The following is a 25,858-nucleotide window of genomic DNA, read 5'->3' as shown; positions in this document are numbered from 1 at the left end:
ACAGGTTATTACGTACTAAGTGGCCACGTTTAAGGAGAATAACGACTATGGTTATATACGGCAACACGGCAGATTATAAGGTACACACCTTCTATTCTCTCCAACCACAAAACTGACTAGTGATTAGTTCTGACACACAAGTTGTGCTTGTAACTGGGCCACCTATTGAGTCTTTTTCTGAACACCCACAGAGTGTACCTCAGCTGCTTAGCAGCTGGTGTTGGCACCATTGGTTTTATATGATCCTTCTAAACGACCAAAGAAGAATCTGAAAATCAAGGGAATTAGATTCTAGCTCAATTAGATCCCAGTCAACAAACATTCAATGGTGAAAATTTAAGAAATACAACCACAAAAGAGAAACAAGAAACTATAGACCATTCTGGAGTCTCCCAGGTGGGGCAAATGGTTAATGTGCTAGGCTGCCAACCAAAAGATTGGAGGCTCGAGTCTACCCAGAAGTGCCTTGGAAGAAAGGTCTGGCAATCTGCTCCCAAAAAATCTGCCACTGAAAACCCTATGGAGCACAGGGTTTGGAATCAACTTGATGTCAGTTGGTTTTCTGCAGGTTAATCCACTTGTCCTTTCCCACCATGGGACTGACCTGTTAATATTTATAAATACACAAGCTCCCAAACCTTTGCCTCCCATGAGACCTCGCTTCTAGGCTCCAAACTCTATATTTCGACTATCTTCTCAAAATGTCCACCAGGATGTCCACCAGGATGTCCACAGGAATCCCAATCTCTCAATTTCAAGCAAAACCAAGCATTGGTTCTTGCCCCCCTTACCTACCCACCACCCCTCCTCCAATATCTCAGCCAATGGGACTTCCAAAGATCTAGTTGTTAGCTTAGAAACCTGGAGGTCATCCTTGATACCAAGGGCTCCTAGTAAAAGATACTGTACTCAAGAAAAGCTCTGAGGTCGATTCAAGATTTCTGCCTCTTTCACTACATTACAAAATCACTTTTCTATTCGAAGACACGAGCATTAGTTAACTTTACGCCAATGTTTTTACTGAAGCATAACATATATACAGAAGAGAATACAAATCCTAAGTGCACTGACCGCTTGGTGAGTTTCAGAAAGTGGACACAGCATCCAGGCAGGGAACGTGGATGCACGCATGCCGGCGCCCCTCCTGCCCTCTCACCACCGCCCCCCAGGTCTCCCCATGGGAACCACCATGCTGACCTCTATGACCTGTCTATAAACAGGGTCGTACAGGATATATTCTTTTATGTTTGGTATCTTTCATTCAAGATTATGTTTCTGAGCTTCATCCACACTGTGCAAGGAGCCGCAATGTGCTCCACCCTATTGCTGCACAGGGTTTGCCGTGTGAATGCACCATAGTAGGGTTATCTACTCCAGGTTTCTCCTAGCACCTGGCTATTCTGAAGAGCGCGTGTGTGAACATTTTTGAACATGTGTTTCAGTAAACGTATATACACATATTTCTGATGGATACATATCTAATGTGGGAGGGCTGGGTATGTGTTTGGTTTTACACATAAGCATTTAAAATATCATGCAAACTAGGTCAGGTTGGCTAAAAAAGTATTTCTATTGAATCGTGGAAAAATGTCATAGTAAACCATAAAACAACACATTACTTAAGCAATTAACAAACTCACACACCAGACAGTTAAAAAATCACTTAAAAAACAGGAGAATCAAACTAAAAGTACAAACCAATAGTTTTCTTCCTAGAAAGAAACACCCATTGGTCAGGATTGTCTGGTTGTATTCTAGCATCTAGCATAGTTTGATAAAAACACAGCTAGGAAGAAATTTCTGATAAACAAAAAGACTACCCCATACTCTAATGCTACATTATACAACTGTGTGTTGTTCAATCCCCATGACATATAAAAAATATTCTTCATATTATAAGAATTAATTTACAGGACCCCCCAGGAAGATAAAATACTTAGGAATGAGTCTAACTAGAGACGTAAAAGACCTATACAAAGGAAATTGTAAGAGACTTCTGCAAGAAACCAAAAGAGACCTACATAAGTGGAAAAACATACCTTGCTCATGCATAGGAAGACTTAACATTGTAAAAATGTCTATTCTGCCAAAAGCAATCTGTAGATACAATGCAATTCCTATTCAAATTCCAACGACATTTTTTAATAAGATGGAGAAACAAATCACCAACTTCATATGGAAGGGAAAGAGGCCCCGGATAAGTAAGGCATTACTGAAAAAGAAGAACAAAGTGGGAGGCCTCACTTTACCTGATTTTAGAACCTATTATACTGCCACAGTAGTCAAAACAGCGTGGTACTGGTACAACAACACATACATAGACCAATGGAACAGAATTGAGAATCCAGACATAAATCCATCCACCTATGGGCAGCTGATATTTGACAAAGGCCCAAAGTCAATTAAATGGGGAAAAGATGGTCTCTTTAACAAACGGTGCTGGCATATAACTGGATATCCATCTGCAAAAAAATGAAATAAGACCCATACCTCACACCATGCACAAAAACTAACTCAAAATGGATCAAAGACCTAAATATAAAATCTAAAATGATAAAGATCATGGAAGAATGGCATAAAGAGTATACAAAACATTACTAACAATGCACAAACACCAGAAGAGAAACCAGATAACTGGGAGCTCCTAAAAATCAAATACTTATGCTCATCCAAAGACTTCACTAAAAGAATAAAAAGACAACCTACAGACTAGAAAAAAATTTTTAGCTATGACAAATCTGATCAGCGTCTAATCTCTAAAATCTACAAGATACTGCCAAACCTCAACAACAAAAAGACAAATAATCCAATTAAAAAATGGGCAAAGGATATGAACAGGCACTTCACTAAAGAAGACGTTCAGGTAGCTAACAGATACATGAGGAAATGCTCACGATCATTAGCCTTTAGAGAAACGCAAATCGAAACTACAACGATACACCATCTCACTGTAACAAGGCTGGCATTAACCCAAAAAACACAAAATAATAAATGCTGGAGATGTTGTGCAGAGACTGGAACACTTATACACTGCTGGTGGGGGTGTAAAATGGTACAACCACTTTGGAGATCGATTTGGCGCTTCCTTAAAAAGCTAGAAATAAAACTACCATATGATCCAGGAATCCCACTCCTTGGAATATATCCTAGAGAAACAAGAGCCTTAACATGAACAGATATATGCACACCCATGTTCACTGCAGCACTGTTTACAATAGCAAAAAGATGGATGCAACCAAGGTGCCTATCGACAGATGAATGGATAAACAAATTATGGTATATTCACACAATGGAATACTATGCAGTAATAAAGAACAACAATGAATCCATGAAATATAACATGGAGGAATCGGGAAGGCATTATGCTGAGTGAAATTAGTCAGTCACAAAAGGACAAATATTGTATGAAACCACTATTATAAGAACTCAAGAAAAGGTTTAAACACAGAAGAAAACATTCTTTGATGGTTACGAGGGTGGTGAGGGAGGGAGAGGGGTATGCACTAATTAGATAGTAAAAAAATTTTAGGTGAAGGGAAGGTCAACACACAATCCAGGGGAAGTCAGCACAACTGGACTAAACCAAAAGCTAAGAAGTTTCCTGAATACAACCAAACACTTCGAGGGACACAGTAGCAGGGGCAGGTGTCTGGGGACCATGGTTTCAGGGGACATCTAGGTCAATTACCATAACAAAGTGTATTAATAAAATGTTCTGCATCCCACTTTGGTGAGTGGCGTCTGGGGTCTTAAAGGCTAGCAAGTGGCCAGCTAGGATTCATCAATTGGTCTCCAGCCACTTGGAGCAAAGGAGAATGAAGAACACCAAAGACACAAGGAAAATATGAGCCCAAGAGACAGAAAAGGCCACACAAGCCGGAGGCTCCATCAGCCTGAGACCAGAACTAGATGGTGGCTGGCTACCACCAATGACTGCCCTGACAGGGAACACAACAGAGAACCCCTGATGGAGCAGGAGAAAAGTGGGATGTAGACCTCAAATTCTAGTAAAAAGACCAGACTTAAGGGTCTGACTGAGTCTGGAGGGATCCCAGAGGTCATGGCCCCTGAACTCTCTGTTAAACCAAAACTAAAACAATTCCTAAAGCCAACTCTTCAGAGAAAGATTAGACTGGACTGTAAAATGCTACTGGTGAGGACTGTGCTTCTTAGCTCAGGTAGGCACATGAGACTATGTGGGCAGCTCCTGTCTGGAGGGGAGATAAGAAGGCAGAGGGGGACAGGAGCTGGCTGAATAGACACAGGCAATACAGGATGGAGAGAAGGAGTGTGCTGTCACGTTGCAGGGAAAGCAACTCGGGTCACGTAACAATGTGTTTTAAGTTTTTATATGAGAAACTGACTTGAATTGTAAACTTTCACTTAAAGCACAATAAAAAAAATCTAAAAAAAAAAAAGTTAAGAATTAAACACAATTGGAAAGGATCTGGGTTAAGAGATAATATTCACAATTTCCAGGTTAAAATTTGTCCTTTAAAAATTCAAAATTGAATTCTTACAGCCTCCGAGTCAGTCTCTCATTTTTTCCCTCTTGTTTTCACCTCATTTTGGTAAAACTGTTTTTGCAATAATCAAATAGAAACAGTAACTTATCTGTCTCTTCACATCAGAGAAGAACCCCACCCAGAGGAGCCACATGTGAGGCTCAGCAGAGGTGGCCCTGGCCTGCGAGGAGAAGATTACGGACCTCTTAGCAAACTGGGAACAAATAGGACTTCCTCCTAAACTGATAAAAGCATCTATAAAAACCTGCAGCTAACATCATCCTTAATGGTGAAAACTGGATGCTGTCCCCCTGAAGACCAGGAATAAGACAAGGATGTCTGCCTTCATCACTTCTATTCAACATTGTGCTGGAGGGCCTACCCAGCATGATAAGGAATTAAGACGATATCAAACGCATCCAGATCGCGAAGGAAGAAATAAAACTGTCTTCATTCACAGACAACAGGATCAAGTATAAAGAAAATGTATCTACAGAAAAAGCTACTAGAATATTTCTATATATTAGCAATCATTTGGAAATTGAAATAAAAATACCATATTTTTAAGCAAATAACATGCGCCTTCTACATTTGTTTGCCAACTGCACCCTCCCCAGTGAAGTTTTTTCATAAGGGCGTTATGCTAATTTTTCACAGCAACATGTAAAAACAATCGGCATAGTAGCACTTACAAAAATACCTCGTCGGGGGAGGGCATGGCTGGCAAACAAACGTAGAAGGTGTGCATTGTCTGCCTAAAAATATGATGTAACATTTATGACAGCATCAAAAATCTGAAATACTTAGGGATAAATCTGGGAAAAGAATTGCAAGACTGCACAGCGCAAATGACAAAGCGTTGCTGAGAGAAGTGAAAGGAAATCTAACTAAATGGAGAGAGAGTCTGTGCTTGTTAACTGGAAGACTCAAACCTGTTACAATGTTGGTTGCCCCCAAACTGATCTATATATTCAACACAATACCAACGTTTTTTTTTTTTTTTTGCAGAAATTGCAAAGTTGCAGAAAGGACCTAAATAGCCAAAGCAACTTTTAAAAATAAGTGCAAAGTCGAAAGACTGACACTACCTGATCTCACCACTTCTTAGGAAGCCAAGGGATTCTTAGAAACCATGACGGCATAACCCTGGCATCAAGACAGGCAAATAGATGAATGGAAAACACTAGAATCCAGAAAGAGACCTACGCTTATCTCTGCACAACTGACTTTTGACAAAGCTGCAAAATCAATTCAGTGGGAAAGGAGGATCTTTTCAACAAGTGGCGCCAAACCAACCGAACGTTTATATGCTAAAACTGAACTTTGATTCATACCTTGCACCTACACAAACATTAGCTCAAAATGGAATATAATTCTAAATGTAAAAACTGAAACTGCAGAACTTCTCAGAATAAAACATAGGAGAACATTCTGGCAAACATTCTTAGATACATCAAAAGCATAATCTGTCAAAGAAAAAAACTGACTTTTTCAAAGTTAAAAGCATTTGGTCTGTAAAAGATACTATTAAAAGAATGGAAGACAGGTCACAGGTTGGGGGGTAATGATTTCCAAAGCTTACATATGATAAAGGATTTATATTCAGAATACAAAATGAACTTGCAAATCTCAGTAATAAGAAACTAAACCATCAAATAAAAAATGGGCAAGTTTTAAGTACATTACTGAAGAAGACATAAAACTAAAAAAACCATACCCGTTGCCGTTGAATCAATTCCGTCCCATAGCGACCCTATAGGACAGAGCAGAACCACCCCATAGGGTTTCCAAGGAATGCCTGGTGGATTAGAACTGCTGACCTTTTGGTTAACAGCTGTAGCTCTTACCCACTACACCACCAGGGTTTCCAAAGAAGACATAGGGATGGCAAATAAGCACATGAAAAGATGCTCAACTTCATTAGTCATTAACCAAAAAAAAACCCAAAACCAAACTCACTGCTGTTGAGTTGATTCCGACTCATAGTAAGACTACAGGTCAGAGTAGATCTGCCCCACAGGGTTTCCGAGGAGCTGCTGGTGGATTCGAACTGCCGACCTTTTGTTTAGCAGCTGAACTCTTAACTACTGCACCACCAGGGCTCTTTAAACCCTCCCCAAATAATTCCTCATTCTGTGATGAGCATCAGCACTTTAGTGCTTACCCTTCTGGTGCACATCGGTGTGCACACACACTCAGGCACACACCAGCACGCGCAGGCAAGGTGTCATGGGTCCTCTCTTACGGCTACTCACGGATGGACTTTATCAGCAGGTACAACATTAAACCACACTTAGATTCTCGGGTATTGGCTAAATTTGGTTCTTAGAATTCAACTTAGAAGTTCTGCATCTCTGGTCATAGGTGATACTGTTCTGTGGTTGTCTTTTTTGTGCTTTTTGTCCAGTTGTGGTATTAGGTCAACGACTCTCTTCTATGGCCTGGAAAGCTTATATACAACAAGCTCTTTGACAGACTTGATTAAACTGTCTGCTAACTTCCTGGAAGGTGATTTGTTGACATCCTTTTCAGGGTCTTCTCTGGACATCCATCTCCTTTGCCGTATTTTGTGTTTCTTTTGGGTTAATTTTGGTAATTCACATGTTCTTATTCATCCTCCCCCCGCCCCCCGTTTTTTTAGATTTTCAAATTTATAAGCATTAGAGTTGAACAAAGAATTCTCTTGAAATTTTTAAACTCTCCGTATGTCTGTAGTCACACCCTCTGATGCCAAATTCGTTAATCTTATCTGATTAACACTGCATTGATTAGACCTGGCAGCAGTAGATCTGCTTTATTGTTGTTTCAAATTAACACCTCGGTTTTGTCGATCGATTATAATCTTCCTGTTTCCTATTTCCATTCATTTCTTTCCTCTTTCCTTCCCCTTTCCCTCCCCATCTCCCTCTCGCCGTCTGTCTTTTTCTATTTTCTTTCTTCTTCCTGTATTTCCTACTTAGCTTTGTTTTCTCTCCCAATTTCTGGGACCAAACGCTTACTTCATTTGTGTTTGTTCATTCAAGGCCATGGATTTCCTGATTGTGACGGTGGAGTCAGCCATCACTTTTGATATAAGTATCCGAAACGCCCAGCAGTGTAAATTCCAGTTTCTTCTCTGACCTAAGAATTATTTAAGAGAGAGTAGCTTCTACGTGGCTCAAGAGTTTTTGTTTAACTCTCTGTAGTGTAGCTAATTTTTAGTTTTAACTTTGCAGTCACTGAAAGGTACCTGTACAATTATTGAGTTCTGGATTTAATTACTCATGGTAAGGACCATGTTGTACACTGCAGAGGTGAGTGGTGAGACAGACTTGAAGAGAAGGAATTGTTAATCCTATCATCAAGGGTAAGTTGCCCAAAGGAGACAACTCACCCTGCCAACTTCAAATGGATTCTCTTTGTCCCATTTCCCACCAATTGCTCCAAATCATACCTTATTTTTGTTTGCTTCATATTTGAGCTGTTCTTTTCTTGAATAGCTTTTTGGGTTTCCTGGAGTTTATGTGGAAACCCTGGTGGCAGAGTGCTTAAGAGCTATGGCTGCTAACCAAAAGGGCAGCAGTTCGGATCCACCAGGCACTCCTTGGAAACCCTATGGGGCTGTTCTACTCTGTCCTATAGGGTTGCTATGAGTCAGAATCGACGTGACGGCAATGGCTCTGGTTTGTTTTTTTTGGGAGTTTATATCTTCCTTTATTTTTTGTTGTTCACCAAAGAAGCATTTTTTTACCCTATCATTCAGAGAATTCAGCTTCAAAGGCAGACCATTTGTTAAAATAAATCCACTTTCTTCTGGAAAGTGATCTTTTTAGAGCTCTCTGATCTGCTTAGTTGTTTAGGTTTTCAATTGAGTTTTTTTTTCATTGCACTCTTGGTCTTTCAAGGTTAGTTTTTCTTGAATCCCATTTTTTTTTTTTCTCTTTCTTAGATGTCTTTTTAATTTGTTGGAGTGTATCCTCAAAGTATTATTCTTTTAAAAAATATGCATTAGAGATAAATCCTCTGAATCCTTGAATATCTGAAAGTTACCACTTTGTCCTAAAGCTTGATTAATATTTGGTTAGATATAAAGTTCTACAATAAAAAATATTTTTCCTCAGAGCTAGGAAGTCATTGCATCACTGACTTTTGGCTTCCAGAGTGTCTGATAAGTGTTACATAAATTTGGTAATTTATTTTAGGTGCCTCTGAAGCTTTTGGTATTTTCTCTACCTCTTTGATGTTCTGATATTTCAGGAAGATGTGCTAGACATGGCTTCTTTATTTCCCCATTCATCCTGCCCAGTACTCACATCCTTTCAATTTGAATATTCTTGGTTTTCTTTAGTACTGAGAAATTTTTTTTTATTATTTCCTTCACTCTATTTTGTTTCTGGAATACTACTAGATATTGGGCCTTTTAATTTTCTAAATCACTCACCTTTTTTTTCTCATACTTTATATCTTTCTGCTCAAAGTTATCTGAGATTTATTTGACTCATGTACTTCCATTCTACCCTCACTAGGATGAATATTTGAAGGAATATTTTCTAGATCTTCAATTTAATATTTGATTTTGGCCTTACTAAATACTTCACACATACTAATAAGGTTAATAATTATTTATATTCTCTTAATTATTTCTATTTCCTCTGAACTCAGTTCTATTTTCTCATATAGGTCTTTTGTGTTTGATATAGGCTGTTCACTCATGTTTGTAAATTAAAATCTTGGATAAATACAGGTAGATGGCATGGTTTCGTCTGCCTGTTTCTTTTGCATGCACCTGATTCACATGAGAGTCGCAGTGGAAACAATCATAAAAGACTCACATCCTCTTCTTAAGAGTCCAGAGGTCAGCACAGTCCTTGCCTGGTTGTCTACATGGCCAGGTGGGCCCTAACCACACACCAGGGCCAGGCTAGCCTCACCATGGGCGAGGATTCCCAGGGAGGAAGCAGCTGTCCTCTCCTTGGGGCCATGGGACATTACTATATTGTTAGGGGTCAAACATATTCTCGGTATCACCATTTTCTCATTTTACTAACTGGCTGCTGCGTGTACATTGCTTATCTCACGCTCTGGGCTTTTTCCGTTGACACAGTTTTTTCGGTGGCATTTAGGTCTTTGGCTGCTGTTACGAGCACATCCTCTCCATCCCCAGCACCTGCCGGGCATGTGGTAAGTTCATGCAGATCACTGAGCTGTCACTTGTGTAGGAGGTGGTGGCCCCAGGAGTGTGCTCAAAACCACAGCCATTCAAGCAGCTACAGAGTCAGAAAGGTTTCTTTCGGAGGATGGGGGCTGGGAGGCTGCTTACGTACAAGTGGTCTGCTTAGGAATTCCTGGCCATAACAGAATAGAATGTTTTATGACAAATGAATGGTGCTTATATTATGTTACCTTTCTCTGCAATTCCATTACTTCTCTATGACAAGGCTAAAATAATGGATTACCGTTGAAAGCGATTTAAACCTTAAAATCACAACATTTGGACACTAAAGAGAGAAACAGTCAGTTAATTAACTGAAAAGTAAGACTATAATGTAGTACAATTTTTTTTTTTTAGTGTTTTCAGCTAAATAAAGTGCTGTCTTTAGCAAACATGCAGGAAATAAGGCAAAAAGAAAATAGCTAGCCTTGAGGTTCTTGTGCTAACCATATGCTTTTTCTGGGACAGAAAGCCCTAAATGGTCACAAGAGCACATTTTTCTAAGTCCCCAGGGCTAGCACTATCGTGGGGACTGACACCTAGGAGGAGCCTGTCTTTCTGAGGCTGCAGAGCGAGAACTAGGGTAATGAGTTAATCGTAGGCCACAGTGCAGAAACCAATAAAAGCACAAACAATTCGGCTGGTAATTAAAGTTCCTTTGTTGTTGTAAATTAAGTATGCTGAATCAGAACTTTTAAAACAAAAATCCAGAGAAGTTGTGAGTTGGTCTAATTAAAAAAAAAAAAAAACAGAAGAGACGGCAATAATATTTTTTCTTACTTCCATCTTAAAGATACTTTCTAATATACTAACCAGTTAACCAAATCAGTTGCTAACAAGTGATTGTGACTCCTATACTATATACCCTGTTATACCCACTGCCACTGAGTCAATTTCAACTCATAGCGACCCTACAGGACAGAGTAGAACTGCCTGATAGTTTCCAAGGAGCACTAGTGGATCCAAACGGTTGACCTTTTGGTTAGTAGCCAAAGCTCTTAACCACTGTGCCACCAGGACTCTGGCTGATTTACTAGGATGATCAAAAATGAATTATATACATAATGACTCTCAATAGATACTTTAGGATCATTATGGGTTTATGTCATAGCAATTATTAGTCAGGAAAATGTACAGTTTACAACTTCTACTGAAAGTGGCCTTTCTTGTGAAAATAAGAGCTAGGGATGGGCAGAAGACCCTGGGTTTGAACTGAAGTCTAAGAAAACCCTGCACACAGCACCTGAGACTGAGGAGGATCCAGGCCATTTAACACGGGGCCTCTGAGCTCCTGTGCCTGTGGATCCTTGGAGTCCCACAAAAGCTGTGAGACGATCTGTCATTTAAAACATGAGTAAAGCACCTTGCAGACTTCCATTCTGATTGTCTTTACAACGGGCAACTCTTCTCCCGCAGAGTGGCTGGTGGGTTTGAACCAGTGACTTTTTGGTTAGCAACCAAGTGCTTAGCCACTGTACCACCAGGGCTCCTAAATGGACGACAGCCCCTTGAAAGATAGGAACCCCAGGGAGCAATGAGTTTATGTCAACGGGGGAGGAACAACTCAGAAAAGGAGGGAGAGAATGCTTGCACAACTGGGAGAATGTAAACAATGTCACTAAACGGTACCTGCGAAAACTTAAATCGATATATGTTTTGCTGAGTACATTCTCAACAACAACAAAAAACATTCTGGGAGAAAAAAAGGCAATGTTTGAGCTGATCAGACAAGTAAATGAAACCAGCTGAGCCGAGTGCGGGTGAGTAGAGAGTAAACCATAGGAGGCCTCTCTCTGGCCTCAGGGCTTTCCGGCCAGCAGGGACATGCTTCGTTTGGACAGTCCACTAGTCTCAGGCAGGGGACCGAGGCCTTTACAGAGAACCTCAGGCCAAATCCTACCTTGCTTTTTCTTAGATGAGATGGACCTCATGTTAAAACACCAACTTTATGAATGTATGAGTGCCCTGGTCCAGGAAGTGATATGCGTGGCTCTGGCAACCCTACCCAGAGGGGTGCTTGAATCCAGCACGATCCTCACCTGGGCTCTCTTTCCAGTGAATCACACAGATCTGTCGTATTTAATCATCAAGTGCCCTCCTCACAGCCTTGCACCCACCAATGTGTAGGAGAGGTAACAAGAGAAGGGAATTCTGACTTTGGATGCAGTACAGTGAGAACCACTGGATGGGTAGGTGTGCTGAGATCACAACAGCGGCCCTGCTAATGCCTACACACTGGGAAAGCCAGTCTGTGACAGACTAAGAAGGCGTGCTAGCTCTCCTTGCCAGGAACGGGAGCACACTGGGGTGAGAGCCTGGTTCAGGCACAAACGCTCCTGGTGCTACTTACCAGTGCCGGGGTCTGCTAGTCTTGAGTAGTATGTGTCAGCTCCACCTTTACTGTTCTCCCTGTAAAGTGGGACATCTACCTGCCGGGGTTTTGAGGGGGATTACATGGAGTATGTAAAGAATTTAGGACAGGGGCTTGGAAAGAGCATGTGTACGCCTCAGGGGATGATCTGAAGACAAGACTCAATGAAGTGTCACAATTGCTATTGCTGAAAAATCCTCAAAGGTTTCATCAACAAAATAGGCACTGTCTTTTATCCTTACAGACATACCAACACAGAACACTAAAAACAAAAAGCAAGCAAACCACATTCCACAGGACCTTAGGGTTTAGACAATGCTGCAGAAGTCATCTGGCTCACTCACTCAAACAGGGTCCTTTCCATCAACACTCATGGTAGGCAACAGCCATTCCCTTCCACTGTGAAAACTTCCAGATGGTTCCAGGCACTAGAAAGTTGATCTCCTTGGGCAGAAAATTGTAAGCGAAAACCTAGTCAGAGATATGGAAGCCCATGCAGAGTCATGCTCCCAGGATGGGTTTAGAGCAGAGAGAAGGGACTTGTGAGAATTTGTTTCCACTTGTTATCACACGGGAGCATGGATCCATGCTTACAGCAGCTCTGGTCCTCAGAAAGCCTTGTCAGTGTTCGGGCATGGCCACAGCCGAGCAAGTGACTAGGGTGCCCTCAGGCCGCAGAGCAGACAGGAAAGGACGCTGTGAAAGGGGAGGAGAGGCTCTGGCAGGAGATGTGAGTGTTCTGCTCAGAACTTTTGAAAGAGAGATCAGAGAGGGTGGAGAAAAAGCAACAATAAAAGATGAAACCAAAGAAAATTTCTCTGAACTGAAAACTATGCAGATTAAAGGGCTCAGAGTATCAAGCAGGAAGAAAAACCACCCACCTACCTAATCACATTCTGCTGAAATTTCTGAATTTTAAGGGAAAGAGATAAACTTAATGTTGCCAGAGAGGAAAAATAAAAGAAAGTACTCATAAAGGGAAGAAAACCAAAGTGGCCCTGTGACAACAGAGGACAAAGGAGGGCAACCATAGGGTTCTCAAGTGACAGGATGAAGAACCTAGATTTCGACATGCTGAAAACACCATGCAGTGAAGCAAAATAAAGACTCAAGAGTATCACCCACACAGGCATTTTCCCCCAAAACAACACTCTACTGCCCTCTGTCCCAAGTTAAGGATGTGCTCTAGCAAAATGAAAAATAGATCTGAATGCGGAATTAAAAAAAAAAAGGGGAAAAAGACCAGAAGAGGAATGATTTTGTACTTTGTGACAAGGCCTCATTTCTGCTCATCCCGTGTTACTCCATAGAACGATACACAGCAGGGTTAGTCCTTCCAACAAACACAGAGGCAAGGAGGAAAAGGATTTTTACTCCCTCTCCTTCTCTTCCACGTCTCTGATACCTATTCTTACCCCTACCACACAGACACACACATCCTCAGTCATATTTAGTCCCCCTCATTTAATCTCTTGTAAAAATGGAGTGGGAGGGGCGTCTGACCTTTTCTAACTTCACAAGGGGGAAGGAGAATCAAGATTAACAGCCCACGGCTGATTCCTATGAGGCAGAAGTCAGATGTGCCTCCTTTCTCCACTATCTTTACCAATTCTGACACCAACCACCCTCCCACAGCACTCTCCACTTCTCTGCTGAGTTCAGCTAATTCACTGCAATGGCCACACAGAACTCACAGACAACACTCATGACTATGGGGTTTATTAGGGAAGTAACGGTACAATCCAGGTTCAGGAACACTCAGGATACAGTTCCTACATCAGGACAGCACCTTCCCAGCTTGCTGCAGGCACACCTCTCTCTGGCCCCTTGGCCTCTTCCCTGCTCTGGCAAGTGTTAGAAAGCTCTTTTAGCTTTGCTAACAAGGCCCAGAGGCACCCTACTCCACCAGCAGGCCTCCTGCCCGAAGGCACTCAGCTTTCTTGCTCTGTGGGCCAGGAAGCCCAATGTGTTGTCTCCTGCTGCTGCTTCTCTGCCACAGCTTCTTGCTGTCATCAGTGTTACAGCTTCTTCTCTCTTAGTCTCCTGGTTCCAGGAGCTTCTAAGTGCAGGGATCCCGGGTCCAAAGACACGTTCCGTTCTTGCCTCTTCTCCCTTGGTCGTAGTAACATCCTTTCTTCCCACCTCTAGGATGGCTCATTTTAAGCCTAGGAGGATGGCAAAATTGACCAATCCCTTTGGTGGGCCACAGTTACCTTATTTGCACGGTCCCACCCAATCACCTGGGTGGGAGTTATAAGACCATGGAGAGAAAGGCCACATAAAAGCAATCCATCACACCTGCCCATTGGTGTCAAGTCGATTCCATCTCATAGTGACCTTATATGACAGAGTAGAACTGCCCACAGGGTTTCCAAGGAGTAGCTGAGGGATTTGAACTGCTGACCTTTTGGTTAGCAGCTGTCTTGGTCACCTAGTGCTATAACAGAAATACCACAAGTGGATGGCTTTAACAAAGAGAAACTTATTCTCTCATAGAATAGACATCCAAATTCAGGCACCGGCTCCAGGGCAAGACTTTCTCCATCAGCTCTGGAGGAAGGTCCTTGTCATCACCCTTCCCTTGCTCTGGGGGCATCTCAGCACTGGAACCTCAGGTCCAAAGGACATGCTCGGCTCCCAGCACTGCTTTCTTGGTGGTAGGAGGTCCCTCCTCTCTGCTTGCTTCCCTTTCCTTTAATCTCTTGTAAGATAAAAGGTGGTGCAGGCCATACCCCAGGAAAACTCCCTTTACATTGGATCAGGGATGTGACCTTAGTAAGGGTGTTACAATCCCACCCTAATCCTCTTTAACATAAAATTACTACCACAAAATGGAAGACAATCACACAATACTGGGTATCATGGACTAAGTTGACACATATTTTGGGGGGACACAATTCAATCCATGATATTCTACCCTTCGGCTCCCAAAAATTCATGTCCTTGCTACATGTAAGACACATTCACCCCATCATATCATAGCAAAAGTCTTAAATTAATTCCAAGTCCAAAATCCAAAGATTCCTCTTCATCTGTGAAATCTAGAATACAAGTTATCTGCTTCCAAAGTACAATGGCAGAACAGGCACAAGCTAGACATTTCCATTACAAATGGGAGAAACTGGAGGGAAAGAAAGGATAATAGGCAACAAGAAAGTTAACAGAACACATTACATTAGCCCTAAAGGCTTTGCAAGTAATCCTCTGTTCTCTGAGACCATTCACACAATGGCCCTGCCCTCCAGACTCTAGGTATTGGCCACACTCTCTGGATTCTGAATGGAGGCCCCTTGGCTCTGGGCTTCAGCTCTGCCTTCCAGGCCCACTGGGACGGAAACTCTGCTCCTTTGGCTTTAGGCGCACCATTCTCCTAGTCCATCTGAGGGGTGACTCCACACTTAGAAACACCAGAGGCCACGGCTCCACCTTTTGAAACCCCAGAGGTCATGCCCATACCCTTTGAGACTGAGGCAGCTCGCCTTCCTGTGTTCCTTGTCTCTTCAGCTTCTGCTTCCTGGTTTCTTGGCCTCTTAGCTCCTAGGGCCTCATACCCACATCTGCCCTGCTTGGGCAAATGCTCCAAAGCTCTGTAGCTCCACCAAAAAGTGCCCAGAGGCACCCTACTCAGCCAGTAAACTTCGGCAGGAAGGCACTCAGCTCTCTTGCTCTGTGGCTCAGCAAGCCTAGCTCTACAGGTAAGTGCCTGGAGGCACCCCACTCTGACGGGAAGCCTCCTGTGCCAAGGCACTCAGCTCTCTTGCTCCATGGGTCGGCTCCCGTGCTGCCCGGCACAGGCCTCCTGGTTCTGCTGCTGCCTGTTCGCTGCTACTGTTGGCCCTCTGCTGCTGCTTCTCACCATCTGCACCTTCTCTGATGTTAACAGTTCTCCTCACTTCTGAGTTCTTCTATCCATTCACAGTTTCAATACTGCTTCCATATTTTAGGTATCTGTTAGAGCAGCAGCCCACTCTCTCGGTACCAGATTCTGTCTTGGTCATCTAATGCTTCTATAACAGAAATACCATAAGTGGATGGCTTTAACAAAGAGTTTATTATCTAACAGTCCAGTAGGCTAGAACTCCAAATTCAGGGCACCAGCTCCAGGGGAAGGCTTTCTGTGACAGCTTTGGAGGAAGGTCTTTGTGATGCATCAGTCTTCCCTTGGTCTGAGGACATCTCAGCACAGGAACCTCAGGTCCAAAGGATACGCTCCGCTCCTAGCACTGGTTTCTTGGTGGTATGAGGTACCCCCTCTCTGCTTGCTTCCCTTTCATCTCTTGTAAGATAAAAGGTGGTACAGGTCACACCCCAGGAAAACTCCCTTTACATTGGATCAGGGATGTGACCTTAGTAAGGGTGATACAATCCCACCCTAATCCTCCTTAACATAAAATTACAAGCACAAAATGGAGGACAACCGCACAATAATTGGAATCACGGCCTAACCAAGTTGACACATTTTGGGGGGACACAATTCAATCCATGTTGTAGCTCACCGTAGCTTTTAACCACTGTGCCACCAGGGGTCCATGCGTCACACGTGTGTGTTTGTGTGTCTCCATCACACCGCATCTCTTAAATCAGCTTTCTTTGCTATACTTGACACAAAAGTTGTTTTTTTTTTTTTTTAAATAAACTATTATATATGGAAGAAAGGCTTGGCAGTTCACTTCCAAATCTGCCAGTGAAAACTCTATGGATCACAACAGTATCAGGCAGCATTTTGTTACAGTGTACATGGAGTCACGAGTTGGGGCCCAATCAACAGCAGCTAACAACATCGTATATAGTTGATCGTATATAGTTACCATCGAATCCCGGGGTGGTAAAAACTGTTAACACATTCAGCTGCTAACCAAAAGGTTGGAGGGGCCTTGGAAGAAAGGTCAGCCACTGAACACCCTGTGGAGCACAGTTCTGCTCTGATACACATGGAATCACGTACGTTAGAGCAGATGACGGCAACTGGTATACATAGTTACACTGATTTTTACCAGCAGGGTGGTGTATCGTTTCCTATTCTGGAACAGCAGTGAATACACAGAGGAAAACTTACTCCCCTTCCCCTCCACTTTCTTTTTGCTGTAATATTCAGCTCTTACCACCTGTTTCCTCTCATGTTGTCATCCCAGTGACTTTCCCCCAAACTCAAACTGAACTCATTAGTATTCTATTTCCCCATAGCTGCCTGCTTTGCTAATGTTTTGAGTTGTTTGCCAGTAAAACCAGCACTATAGGGACTCTCACCAGTAACCCTGGGGCACGCTGTCTTTGTTCTCAAGACTGTGAGAGCCATCACACCAGGACAGTCAAGCACCATTGGTCTTTCTTCTGGAGCTCTTCCTGTGAGCCTTGAATGGCAAACTGGGACAGCCCAGGCACTCAGGCTCAAGGGACCAATGGGTGTAAATTAGAAGCTGGAATTGTTTCGGAGCCTTGCAAGTGCCCATGTGAAACTAATCTGAAAACAGGCTACGAGGGAGTTCAACAGGCTTCCATTGCCAAAGTGGAGCCAAGGTCACGTCGACACCCAGAAAGAACAGCATCTGAGTGCTCACAGCAGAGGCCCACACACATCATTCCTTGCCACCAAGAAGTTCTTACTAAAGTGAAAATGTACGCTGTATGCGGAGATAAAAAGTTACCTCTTCTCATTTCAGTCTTAATGGTGTTGTAAAAAAAAAAAAAAAAAGCCTGTCACTAGATTTTCATTAAAGCATAAAACATTTTCTCTTGATTTGCTTCATTTTTTAAGTAATCTTATTTTAATCAGTTAAGCCAGTCATTCTCTGTCATTTTCTCTTATAAACAGTTGTGTCAATTTTTTTGTCCTCTCCAGGGACACTACAATTCATTTGTTGTCATTCTATTTCATTTTCTTTTTAACATGGGAATGATCTTTACGATAAAATATTAGGTGAAAAAAGTAAAATACTTACATTTTATCTCATGTCCACCAATGGAAGTTCAATAGGCGCTAAAATTTCAGCATAACCACCATCAAGCTTTACCAGAGTCTCTTTTGGTAAGGTTCCAAAGGAAGCCAAACCCATTGCCATGGAGTTGATTCTGACTCATAGTGACCCTTCGAGGACAGAGAACTGCTCCCGTAGGGTTTCCAAGGCTGTAAATCCTTATGGAAGCAGGCTGCCAGAACTTTCAGTGTTCTCCCATGGAGCGGCTGGTGGGTTTGAACCTCTGACCTTTTGGTTGGCAGCTGAGTGCTTTAACCACTGTGCCACCTTAAACCCATTGCTGTCAAGTCGATTCCAACTCATAGCGGCCCTATAGGGCAGAGTAGAACTGCCCCATAGGGTTTCCAAAGAGCGGCTGGCGGATTTGAACTGTCAACCTTTTGGTTAGCAGGCAGACTCTTAACCACTGTGCCAGCAGGGTTTCAGGGCTCCTTAAAAAAAAACCCCGTTGCCATCGAGTCGATTCCAACTCATAGCAACCTGACAGGACAGAGTAGAACTGCCCCATAGAGTTTCCAAGGAGAGCCTGGTAGATTTGAACTGCTGACTTTTTGGTTAGCAGCCATAGCCTTTAACCACTGTTCCACTGTTCCACTGTTTCCCCAGGGCTTTAGGAAGCTGTAAAATTTGATCTGACACAACTTCTCTTTTTCCCCCTTAATTCATGTACTCTAAGAGTCATGCTTTCAAATCAAATTCCACCCTGCTTTTCCTCAAAGTAGACACGCTAGTAGCCAAGCACTATGACCCAAAGCGGAGTACACACACGTGCACACACACAAATACACACACACGTGCACACACACGCCAGAGAGAAATGCGGTTTAGTTCAGGGTTACGATTTTAGTTTTGAGCTTCAAAAAGGTAAGTCAAACAGTATTTTTAAAAGGATAAAAGTACCTTAACTGTGTCCTTTTTAATAAAGACGAGCTTAGAAGATAGGACCCCTGAATTCAAAAGCTCCTGTTCACTTTACTGCTAGCCACTGAAATTCTAAAAAAAAAAAAAAGTAATGAAGGGCTGAAAGAGTGGGTGCCAGACACCACGGAGACAAGAGCTACACGTCACAAGCGTGTTGAGTCTGTGTCACACCCAGGAGGAGGCTGGGCATTGCAGAGTGCACGGGGAAGCCTTGGGGTGCCCGTGGAGGGGTCTCCCGGAGGTGGCTGGTCATCAAGTGACAACCACCTCGGGCGCTTAAGGAGAGATGGTGCAGCTGGCAAGGCCCACCCAAAGCTAGTCCTGGAAGGCTGATGCCCCTCTGCCTCGGGGGGAGGGAGCCGGGTATGCCGCGAAGGAAAGACATGGAGGTGCCGAGTCCAGGCTGCAATTCTGTCTACGAATGGCAAGGTTTCCAATCCGCAGGACAGATAAACCTCAAGGAGGGACTCACTTCCAGGGTTTAGAGACAGGCTTCTCCCAACACCCTCAAGGGCCAGAAAGCATCAGTCCTGTCCCTTTAGAAAGGCTGTGTGGTTTCTCTAACAGCCATGGTGGAGGTTCCCTAGGGTTTTCTTTTGTTTTCCCTTTGTAAGGACTTGAATAAACAAATAAAATACTGTTAATCCTTTGCAGTTGAGTCAATTCCAACTCATAGCGACCCTGTAGGACGGAGTAGAACTGCCCCATAGAGTTTCCAAGGAGCACCCAGTGGATCTGAACTGCCTACGTTTTAGTTAGCAGCCGTGGCACTTAACCACTATGCTACCACGGCTTCCAGAAATAAAACACAGTTACATGGAAAAGCTTGAACAGCACATTCTAAGATACTTGCCGCTCAGCAGAGGCTTGTTGAGAATGTACAGCGGGGGCAGGCCCTCTATGTTTGCGATGCGCTGGTACATGGCCCTGGAGAGGTGGTCCCCGTGGTACAGGCTGCCCAAGATGATGCTCGAGAAGTAAATCGGCTCCACGAAAATGCTGAGCAAGGACCCCTGGATGCCCACCACATTCCACCTGGGGAGAAGGAAGCACACTCTTAAACGGAAAGACGTGCGTCCACCTCAGATTTAACAGCGGGACTCCAAACTCCTGCAGTTACGCTGTTGTACCGTTTATTTCGTAGAAACTTTGACCAATTAAAAAAAGAACGTCATTAGGAATAATACATTGGTTTGGCAGTTTAAAATCTTAAAGGAAAAAAATCCACTTAAAAGTCCTTTTTGACTGTGGAACCATTTTTTTGTGATGGTCTTTTCTCACGATGACACATTTGTGGAAGATTAGAAAACCAGCTGCCGGTGACTCTGACTCAGGGACCCATGTGTGTCAGAGTGTATCTGTGCTCCACAGGGTTTCTAATGGCTGAGTTTTCGGAAGTAGATGACTAAGCTTTATTCCGAGGCACTGTGGGGTAGATTCAAACCTCCAACCTTTTGGTTAGCAGCCAAGTGCTTCAACTGTTTGTACCACCCAGGGACTCTTACCAAAAATTGGGTCTAATGAAATGTACCAATCAGCCACTGCACTAATCAAGGGGCAAGGGAGACAAATCCCATCCTCACTGCCAACTGCACCAATAAGCAAGGAGAAGGACAGATTACCACACCTTTATTGCTAACTGTGTGGTAAGCATCGGCATGGACCCAATTCCCACCTGGAAGTGGATCCAGTCCTCACCTCCCCACATCTTCCTCGTTGCCAGCTGCTTGAGCGGCACGCTCTCCAACCACCAGCCACCCAAAGCTGGACTGAAGCTCACAAGTTAGACTCAGTCCTTCTGATGCCAGCCCCTGCTGGCTCTCATTTGCCCCCTGTGGGTTCATTAATTCTCTAGAATGGTTCACGGAATTCATGAAGCGTATCTATACTTATAGTCACTCATTTATTATAACCAGAAAGGATACAAATGAAGAGACACACAGGGCACGGTCTGCGAAAGGTCCCAAAACAAGGCTTCTACTATCCCCAGGGACACGCCACCCCTTCTCTCAACAATCTAGGAAGCCTCTGAACTTCTGTGTTCAAAGCCTTTTATTGGCTTCACTGCACAGTCATGATTGATTGAATCACTGAATACGCATGACTGAAATCACGCCCCCTCCCTTCCAGAAGCTGGCTGACCAGGAGTGATCTTTGTGGCCCCTGATTCTTGGCACACATTTTCAGGTGCCACCCCAAGTTTTACATAGTAAAGACACCTCAATTGCTGGTGAACTCCAAGGGCTACCTTTCAGGATAGGAAGTCCTGGTAGCGCAATGGTTAAATGCTCCATTGCTAACAGAAAGGCTGACAGTTCGAACCCACTATGGCTCCATGGGAGAAAAGACCTGGAGATCTGCTCCTGTAATGATTTCAGCCTAGGAAACCCTATGGGGCAGTTCTACTCTGTCATATAGGGCTGCTATGAGTTGGAATTGACTCAACAGCACACAACAACAACAAATGACTAATGAAGAAGTCCCTGGGTTGTACAAATGGTTAATGTGATCAGCTGCTAATCAAAGGGTTGGCGGTTTGAGTCTACTCAGAGGTGCCTCAGAAGAACGGCCTGGTGATACACTTCTGAAAACTCAGCCATGAGAACCTTACAGAACGCAGCTCTACCTGACACACATGGGATCACCATGAGTCAGAATCTACTCTACACTAACTGTTTTTTAATGACTCACAATCTTGAGCATCTTTTCAAATGCTTATTTGACATTAGTATATCTTTTCTGGTGAAGTGTCTGTTCAAACATTTTGCCCATTTTTTGTTTTCCCCCCCTTGTTGAGTTTTCAGAGTCGATACACATTGTAAATAATAGTCCTTTATCAGATATACGATTTGCAAACATTTTGTCCAGTCTATGGCTTGTCTTCTCACTCTTTTAAAAGTGTCTTTTGGAGAAAAGTGTTTTTTTTTTATGAAGTCTAATTTATGAACGTTTTTTCTTTTATGGAGAGTGCTTTTGGTGTTGGTGTTGGAGAAATCTTTGGTTAACCCAATGTCCCAGTGATTTTCTCCTGTTTTCTCCCACAACTTTTATACATTTAGGTCTATGACCCACTGAGTTAATCTCTGTATATTGTGGAAGGTATGGATTGAAGTTTCTTCCTTTTTTTGCATAGGGATATCTAATTGTCCTTGCACATTTGTTGAAAGGACAATTCTTTCTCCACTGAATTGCCTCTGCACCTTGGTTAAAACTCAGTTGTGCGTATTCGTGTGGGCCTACCTGGACTCTCTACTTGGCAGAATTGATCTACTTGTCAATGCCAAAACCACACTTAATTCATCACTGCAGCTTTATAATGTCTTGAAATCAGGTCATGTTAGTCTTTGAACTTTGTTCTTTTTCTTGCAAGTTGTTTTGGCTATTCTAGGTACTTTGCATTTCCATATGAATTTTAGATCAGCTTGTTAATTTCTCCAAAAACACCTGCTGGGATTCGATTGGGACTGTGTTCAATCTACATATCAATTTGAGGAAAACTGGCATCTTAACAATACTGAGTTTCCTGATGAATGAGCATGATATATCTCTCCATTTATATAGGTCTTCCCTGGTGGCACAGTGGCTAAGCATTCAGCTGCTAACCAAAAAGTCAGGAGTTTGAATCCACCAGCCACTCCTTAGAAATTCTATGGGGGCAGTTCTACTCTGATGACAACGCGTTTGGTTTTGGTTTAACTTCTCTCGGAAACATTTTGTAGTTTTCAGTGCATTGCTCTGTACATTTTAATTTAAATTAATGCAAGTGTAAGAATATGGTTAATTTTTGTTATTGGATCATATATCCTGAAATGCTGCTAACCTCATTCATTAGTTCTAACAGCTTTTTTGCACAATCCATCTTACTTTCTACATATGCAATTACGCCTACAAATAAGAATAATCTCACTTTTTCCTTTGCAATCTAGATGTCTTTGATTTCTCTGAACCTCACTGCACTGGCGAGAACCTCCAACACAATGTTGAATAGAAGTGGCATGACCAGGCATCCCTGTTTTGTCCCGAGCTTAGGGGGAAAGCATTCAGTCTCTCACCATTAAGTATGATGATAAATGTGAGTTTCCTGCAGATGCCGTTTATTAGACTGAGATTTTCTTCTGTTCCTACTATGCTGACAGTGTTCACTAGCAATGTTGAATTTTGTCAAATGCTTTTTCTCTGTCTTCTTCAGTTGGTGAAAATGAAGAATTACATTGATTCTTTTGAATGTTTAACCAAACTTGTATTCTTGGGATAATCCCTACTTGGTCATGATGTTAGACCTGGTTTGCTAAAGTTTTGATAGAACTCTTAGATCTATGTCCATGATAGACACTGGTATGCAGTTTTATTCTCTTTGTTTGGCTTTGGTATCTGGCAAATCCTGGCTCATAGAATGAGTTGGTAAGTATTTTTTCCTCTTCAATTTTCTGTAAAACGGGGACTGCTTCTTCTTAAATGTTTGGAAGAATTCACCAGTGAAGTCATCTGAGCCTGGAGTTTTCTTTTCAGGGAGGTTTTAAATCACAAATTCAATTTCTTTAGCAGATACAGGGGCTTCTCAAGTAATTTATTTCTTCTATCTATCACAAACTGCTTTGGGAGTTTGCATCTTTCAGGAATTTTGTTTACTTAATCTAAGTTGTCAAATTTATTGGCATAAATTTGTTTATAATTTCCCTGTAAGACCCTTAAACTGTCTGTAGCATCTGTAGTGATTTCTCTTCTCTCATTCTTGATATTGGTGATTTTTCTCTTCTCTCTTCCACTTTCCAGATGGGCTCTTTCTTCATGCCTGGTGCTTCCTGCTCCTCAGTTCCCTCTCCACATGGCATCTCACCCCCAGGACCTCTCCATGAGATCCTGGCAGGAAATGGGAGCTGCCCAGAGGAGGGAATGCAGACGTCACCTCTTGACAGAAGAATGGCAAGGTCACATTGTTGGAGAGGATTTATTTCAATTCTTCCCATCTCAATCCATAATTTCAATGCAATTCCAAATAAAATCCCAACATGACATTTAGGAAAATTTGACAAGCTGATTCTAAAATGTATGTGGAAGAATAAATATTCATGAGAAGGTAGAAGAAACTTAAAAAGCTGTGGACCTTGTGCAATTACAGCTGACCACAGACCAGCGGAGAATAGAGAGCTGAGAAACAGACCTGTCTTTATAAGAATCGACAGAGTGCCCTTGGGGATGCCTTACCGAGCAATCTTGTCACTGCACGACATAGTGAGCAGTCTCTCCCCCTGCAGCACTCCATCCCACGTCTGGATGCTTGCGTTCGACCGCACTGGGATCGTCCCCTCACCGGACTCTATTTTTGTCCGGAGCTGGCCCCTTGCTTTACGATTTGGATGTCTGTCTGCTGGTTCTAAGTGACAAAAACAGGGTTAAAAAACCCACAGGTAGTAAACCACTTATTTATTGAAAAGCCTACCTAAATATACCATATATTTTGTGTGTGCGTGTGTCTGTGTGTATGTCTGTATATATATACATATATTTGCATATGCTTAAACTATATATATAAAACCCAAAAACCCACTGCCATCAAGTCAGCTCTGACTCATAGTGACCCTCCTTTAGGACAGTAGAACTGCCCAGTAAGGTTTTCAAGGCTGTAATCTTTGTGGACGCAGACTGCTACATCTTTCTCCCATGGTGCAACTAATGGGTTCAAACTGCCATCCTCTCGGTTTGCAGCAAGGTGCTTAACTGCTGTGCCACCAGGGCTCCTTCTATGTGTAATAAAACAGGTACGAAAATCAGACAGGAAGGAGCAAATACGAAACAAATCACAAAAGTGGTCTCCTTGGGGAAAAGAAAGGGAGCTTCCAATTTAGCTGAAATGGTTTATTTCTATCATTTCATTGAAAACGAGCTGAAGCAAAGAGGACTAAATGCTGACATTTGCTAATTCTCGGTGATTGATACTTGTGTGCTTTTTTTTTTTCTGTAAATTGTTGAACAATCTATAAGGAGACAAAAATAAATCTACAGGAAGCATGCCAAAAGATCCATAGTGATTATCTCTAGTCTATCTGAATATGGGTGATTTTTAATTTTCCTTCTTATATTTTAAAAATATTTAGCAATTTTCCACAGTGGATATGTGTTACTTTTATCATGAACAAATAGTGAAAATAATGTAATTAACTGTTCTATTTGGAATAAATCTTAAGTTCTGGAGGAAAGATGTAGATACAAGTTACTATAAAAAGTGCTAACCTTGTCTGAAAAGAGGGAACAAAATCTGACAGCAGTAGCTGTCTCACTTTTCAGGAGTGTCTACCCTGCTCTTAAATATCAGGCAAATATTTCTACCACATTTATTAAATTATAATTCATCAGAAATATGCAGGATCACCTAACATCTCTGCCTTAAGAGATCAGTATGATCCAAATTTGAATACTGATAAAATTTTGACCTAATACCCTGGGTCCATTCTAATTACTTGGTTAACTAGAATTAACAGCTTTCACTTATTGAACTTTTCTAATGAACTTACTAATTGAAAAGACCAATGCTTTTATACAGACTCCTATCACATCCACATCCACGGCTGAAATTGAAAAAACGGATATTAATGTAGGTTTATACCTTTACCTGTTACTACATAATCATGAATTTTCTTGAGAAACACTGTTGATTGTTCAAAACCCTAGTCCCATACCTTCCAGTATTGGTTCATGAGGTGAGAAAATTCTGGCATCTCCACAGGGCGAGGTGCTGATATACAGATGAAACTGGACATTCTCCTTCAGCTTAAATCCTCCTCGCTCTGATTTCTGAAAGATGGACCTTCTTTGATCGTCTTTGTTACTGAAATGAAACAAGTGGCAAAGATAATCTTTAAAGCTGAATATGGCCAAAATTTAGTCTCTCGTCGTT

The 25,858-nt window shown here is 42.3% G+C and overlaps 1 protein-coding gene across 15 annotated transcripts in view; it reads right to left on the bottom strand.

Annotated features, from left to right (window-relative positions):
• The window catches only part of ADARB1 (adenosine deaminase RNA specific B1), a 215,279-nt gene that overhangs the window by 7,443 nt on the left and 181,978 nt on the right, over nucleotides 1-25,858 (bottom strand). For 14 of the 15 annotated variants that reach the window (XM_049875036.1, XM_049875039.1, XM_049875037.1 and 11 more), the window contains 3 exons: nucleotides 25,641-25,789; nucleotides 24,169-24,337; nucleotides 19,817-19,998 (listed from right to left, as the gene is read on the bottom strand). In XM_049875036.1, the coding sequence (XP_049730993.1) occupies nucleotides 19,817-19,998; nucleotides 24,169-24,337; nucleotides 25,641-25,789 (500 nt within the window). Of the gene's footprint in view, nucleotides 1-18,942; nucleotides 19,036-19,816; nucleotides 19,999-24,168; nucleotides 24,338-25,640; nucleotides 25,790-25,858 lie in introns of all 15 variants that reach the window. The other variant, XR_007516233.1, reaches the window with a different exon arrangement.

The sequence above is a fragment of the Elephas maximus genome, chromosome 2 (assembly GCF_024166365.1).
Source record: "Elephas maximus indicus isolate mEleMax1 chromosome 2, mEleMax1 primary haplotype, whole genome shotgun sequence".
NCBI lineage: Eukaryota > Metazoa > Chordata > Mammalia > Proboscidea > Elephantidae > Elephas > Elephas maximus.
The sequence above is the reverse complement of the archived record's forward strand: the minus strand, read 5'-3'. Positions and strand labels throughout refer to the sequence as shown.